This window comes from Aedes aegypti, chromosome 1, assembly GCF_002204515.2.
Source record: "Aedes aegypti strain LVP_AGWG chromosome 1, AaegL5.0 Primary Assembly, whole genome shotgun sequence".
Lineage (NCBI taxonomy): Eukaryota > Metazoa > Arthropoda > Insecta > Diptera > Culicidae > Aedes > Aedes aegypti.
This window is the reverse complement of record NC_035107.1, coordinates 45,850,917-45,856,251: the sequence shown is the minus strand read 5'-3', so window position 1 is coordinate 45,856,251 and position 5,335 is coordinate 45,850,917. Positions and strand designations below refer to the sequence as shown.

The window sequence follows — 5,335 nt, the reverse complement described above, 5'->3', positions numbered from 1 at the left end:
TATTGAGGACTGAATACAAGCAGTTAGAAGTTCGCAGTTCCCAAATTAATTTGAATATAAACTTTTAATCACCGATGCTCAGTAATTTTTTACACATCATTTTACATGTTGTTACGATGTTTGACGTCGTTCAAGCACAAAACCTTCAACATTTGCATTATCCTAAAGCAATGCTTGTATGAGAGATATCACGCAAGGCAACACTGCATGCATGAATGAATTTAAGCACCTGCGGAGCAGTTGACTTTGAAAACCAAACGAGATATACTTCCTCACGTGCGAAACCACACAGTGCCGGTTGAAATTACCTTTACACATTTTACATTTTTACATTACATTATTGTGGCTTCACAGTATCTACCTTCAAGAATCAATGTTGAAGGGAACCCTTTGAAAAGATGTTTCAAAAGACCATCATATCTACTCACATTTCTTGCACGCTTCTCTATCGGGTCATTGAACATCGACTCCATCAAATCATAGAGGGATTAACTTGTCTGTTTGCTCGGAAGTGTGCCGTCGCTCAACAGCCTGTACCTTGTCTTTGCGTTACGCGAGATAAATGTTATCGCAAACTTCGCTCATTATGATCACCTATATAGCTTCTGATTAAGTATAGCAACTAGATACCGGTTTTCTCGGATTCAGTCGTGTTTTGGCGCTAATTCGCAACGGGGCAATCGGTAGTCGTTCCCAGCATTATGTACCCATTGAGAGACACTTTCACCTTCTACGATCCATCTTCGAAGATCTGGAGAGGCCTGCCACGGAAATCGATCCTCAATCCCAATCAGAGTCTGGGTGATTTGATTTTACAGATTCTGGAAAGAAATGCGGGAAAGGTGGTTCAAATAAGCGCCGATAGTGGCGTTGAGGTGACTGGTGCCGAAATGCGTCTCAAAACCATCCGAATCGCTCAGAATCTAATCAAAATGGGCTATGGTGAATCTGAAAAAGAGGAAATTTTTACGATGGTGGTGCGTAACGGTGAGAACGCAGCTCCGGTGGTGTTTGCTTGTTTTGCGCTAGGGATTCCAGTCAATACGTTGGATCCCACGTTTTCCCAAGATGATTTGAGCCATATGCTGGGAACGGTGAAGCCAAAGGTGATGTTCTGTGACAACGATGTTCTGGACAACGTCAGCGCCGCTTGTGACGCAATAGGGATTTCTCCTAAGATAATTTTGATGTCTGAAAATGAGAGAGGATACGATCATTTGCAGACCCTATTGGAACCAACTGGCATCGAAGAAGTATTCGTGTAAGTTTCGTTTAACAACACCTAATCAACAAGATGAAAAAAATTACTATTTTCAGTCCTGTTCAAATCAACGACCCGACGAAGCACCTCGCCGTCCTCCTGTGCTCATCCGGAACAACCGGTCGCTCCAAAGCGGTTTGTCTGTCGCACTCCATCTGCATTGCCCATCTAGCCAATTTCTTCGAATGCCATCCCACGGACCGAACGCTCGCCTTCAGCACGCTCTACTGGCTGTCCGGAATGTTTGTCCTGCTGACCAGTACGTTTTGGGGGGTCCTATAACACTTCCCCGAATACCATTACCCCGAAAACCATCTCCCCGAAAACCAGTACCCCGAAAACCATTACCCCGAATGCAACGTTACCCCGAATGACACATTACCCCGAAAACCATTACCCCGAATGGTAAATTACCCCGAAAACCAGTTCCCCTAATACGACACTTCCCCGAAAATCAGTGATGCACTTCAAGAAATTCTTCAAGGAAGCTCGCGAATTTGAGCCTGAATGTTTTCGGCTCAGTAACTACTACTATTCCTATTAGTGATTTTTTATTCTTTCAATCATTGGCTGTTCTTTCGAAGTTGTATAATGGCAGTGTAAAAATTGTAATCAATGATTTTCTCTTCATTGAGTTATAGGCTGTTCTTTCGAGTTGTACCGTTTGAGTTGAAGTTTGAGCGAAAGCGGTAAAAAATCGACTGACAAAATTGTCTTGAGCGAAATTCAAAGTTGACAGTGACTTCAAAAAATAAATGAAAATAAGCCCCTGCATTACTTGTCTGTATTACATCTTGTCAGTATTACAATTTCCAACAAGAGATTTGTCCTTCTTTTAGTTATCGGCTATTCTTTCGGAAGTTGCACTAGCAAAGTGATTGTTGGCATCATAATTATTGACGCTTTCAACAGTGATTTTTTCTTCTTTTATCATAGGCTTTTCTTTAGCGATGTTCTTTTGAAATAGTGGTCAGTTTAATATCAGTTAACATTTTCATCCGACATTTTTCAAACCATAGTCTAATGACATTTTAGAATATGTTGAACTCGCATTGCCTCCAGCAATATAAAAATATAATTATGCATTACCAAAAAATATAACGCTTTTGAAAGAGGGCGGGAAAGGTCTCTAATATTAACATATCAGCATTATCATCAGTTCGAAAAATGATTTATTGCTGTGAACATAATCATTCTCACAAAATCAAGTACACGCCTGTGAGTAAAATTTGGGTTCTCACTTGGCTCATGAAGAATAGCTGATTAAAAGAATAATAAATCTTTGATAACATGAAGAACATGAATTCAAATGAAAATCAAAATTCTATGAAAAAGGTATATGGGATTAATTTGTCGGATCTTCAATTTTTCGTGCCAAGAAAATTCGGGGTTATGGTCCATTCGGGGAAATGGTATTACAACTTCCAACAAGAGAATTGTCCTTCTTTTAATTATCGACTATTCTTTCAAAAGTTGCGCTTGTATAGTGACTACCGGTATCATAATTTTTAACGTTTTCATCAATGATTTTTTCTTCTTTCATCATCGGCTGTTCTTTAGCGATGCATTTATAAATAGTTGTCAGTATAATAGTCTAGTGCCATTCCAGAATAAGTTGATCATCAATTGATATAACGCTTTTGAAAGAGGGCGGTAGAGGTCTCTGACATTAACATGTGAAAACAAATTCAGTACCAGCATTATCAGTAGTTCGAAAAATGTAACAATGAATCTGTGAACACAGCCATCCTCACAAAATTAAATTAATAAATCTTTGATAACAAGAACACGAATTCAAATAAAAATCAAGTAGTAAATTGTAATTCATTAGCGGCTTCCAGGCTATAGTACCGTTATCTAATATCATTGAGTAAAGTATATTTTGAAGTAGGGAACACTTTGTCATATAGAGGAGTTTTCTACTTCCGAATCTTTAGATTCTTTTTGTCATATACATTAGCGACAATTTGATAGACAATGACCTCCAACGAACAAGAGAAGACGTGCATAACCTCAACTAATTATTAAAAAATGTACCGTTTTGTCTCAAATTCCGAACAGACTCATATTCCGAACACTCGGTTTTGTATGGCGATTTGGTTGAAATGTTTCGCTGAAATATGTCACCAAATAACAAGAAAATGGCAGTCAATTGCAATTGAATTTTAACGTCTCCAATAAAATTTATATCGCAGGAGTAGTGACGATTCTCTAAATTGAGACCAGTAGAACAAGCTCAGATTAATTTATTTGCCAAATTATTCATTTGAATACGATTTATTCGTGCTGTTCGGAATTTGAATCAAGGTGTTCGGAATATGAGACAGAATGAACACAGTGTTCGGCATTTTAATCAAAATGTTGTTCCATACTATTAAATAAAAACAATACTAAAACTAATAAAATCAACATTATTATTGGTACACCCAACAGCCAACAGTTAGACTTTGCGAAGAAATTAAAACTTACACAAATATCAGCTTATTTATGCCAATCAGATGCATTTGAAGTCCCTGTTGGCCTTAAGTGTTCGGAATATGAGTCAAAACGGTATGATGTTGATTTGTCGAATCTTCATTTTGAATTTTTCGGGGCAAGAAAATTCGGGGTTATGGTCCATTCGGGGAAATGGTATTCGGGGTAACGGACTATTCGGGGTAATGGATTTCGGGGTATTGGTTTTCGGGGTACTTGACCATTCGGGGTATTGACTTTCGGGGTGATGGTTTTCGGGGTAATGGTATTCGGGGAAGTGTTATAGGATCGTTTTGGGGTGCCACTCGAGTCATCACCCGCCAACCCTTCGACGCCGATCTTGCTGTGGACATTATCGAGCGCTTCGGCGTTACAGCTCCCGTGCTTCCTTCCGCGCAAGCCCTGGCCATCGTCAACAGCCCAAAGGCGAATGCCAACGCACTTCGGACTCTACGGTTGCCAATCACCGGCGGTAGTGCCATCCCAAGTTCGCTGAAGCAATCCTTCGAAAAGCTCATCCCCGGAAGGTTCCTGGAGATAGTGTACGGGTTTTCGGAGATCGCCCTGGCGGTAACGTACACCAGGAAGCAATTCTATCGAGAGGGTTCCGTTGGTTTCCCGACTGCTGGGACGGAGTTCAAGATCGTCGATGATGACGGTCAACCGCTGGACATCGGTCAGGAGGGAGAAATTCTGGTCAGATCGGAACACGTGTTCAGTGGGTACTTTGGAAATGACGCCGCCACTAGAGAAATCCTGGACAGTGACGGATGGATGCATTCTGGAGATATAGGACGATTCGATGAGGATGGATACCTGTACATAGTGGACCGCAAAAAGGACATCATCAAGTGCAGTGGATATCAGGTGTCACCGAGCGAAATCGAGAGTGTGATTATGACCATCCCAGGCGTGGCAACATGTTGTGTGGTCGGCATTCCGACGGAAACGTTTGATTTGGCAACGGCTTTGGTTGTCCGGAAAGATGCCGCATCGCAGATTCCTACTGGGCAACAGATTGAGAAGAAAGTTGAACAATCACTCGCGTGGTTCAAACACTTGAAGGGAGGGGTTTACTTTGCATCTGAATTACCGTTGACGCCCTCGGGGAAGGTAGTTAGACGAGCCGTGAGGGATGTTGTAGTGCAAATGAGAATGAACACTAAAAATATGGTAATACCCGAAGAATGAATCATACTTTGGTGCCCTTCAAACTGCCAGTTCAAGACACATTTTCGTTCATCTAAATTAGGCTGTAGAGGAAAAATCATTTTATTAAAAAAGCAATCATCTTCAAAAAAACGATCTGCATTTTTAATTTCCTCTGCCCAAGTATGCTTTGAAGTTGAAATTCACCCACAGCTGCAGAATGGACCTATGCACGGGTTCACTATTTGACGTTTTAGCGGTGCCGTGTTATTTATATGACCATGGCAACGAATGAATTCGGCACCGCTCAAACGTCATATAGGCCTATTCAAATGACATCTCAAATCAGCTGATCGGGAAACACTTTGACATTTATTCTATGAAAATGACAGATCCGTGTTAGCACCGGTCCTCCACCGATGTAAACAAATGCATAGACGGATCTGTCAC

The 5,335-nt window shown here is 40.9% G+C and overlaps 1 protein-coding gene across 2 annotated transcripts; it reads left to right on the top strand.

Moving 5' to 3' along the window:
- Positions 1-614: 614 nt before the first annotated feature.
- On the top strand, positions 615-5,031 carry LOC5574006 (probable 4-coumarate--CoA ligase 1). Of its 2 annotated transcripts, none has more exons than XM_021842802.1 (3): positions 615-1,261; positions 1,318-1,520; positions 4,023-5,031. In XM_021842802.1, the coding sequence occupies exons 1-3, from the start codon at positions 702-704 to the stop codon at positions 4,925-4,927; spliced, it is 1,668 nt and encodes a 555-aa protein (XP_021698494.1). In that variant the 5' UTR covers positions 615-701; the 3' UTR covers positions 4,928-5,031. The 2 variants fall into 2 exon arrangements, with proteins under 2 accessions (XP_021698494.1, XP_001661093.2); XM_001661043.2 differs by having other exon boundaries at positions 1,318-1,533; positions 4,036-5,016.
- Positions 5,032-5,335: the final 304 nt, after the last annotated feature.

Coding starts and splice junctions, on each gene's coding strand:
- LOC5574006 (XM_021842802.1), top strand. CDS start 702: ATGTACCCATTGAGAGACACTTTCACCTTCTACGATCCATCTTCGAAG. Junction 1,262..1,317: donor GGCATCGAAGAAGTATTCGT/GTAAGTTTCGTT, acceptor TACTATTTTCAG/TCCTGTTCAAATCAACGACC. Junction 1,521..4,022: donor AATGTTTGTCCTGCTGACCA/GTACGTTTTGGG, acceptor GAAGTGTTATAG/GATCGTTTTGGGGTGCCACT.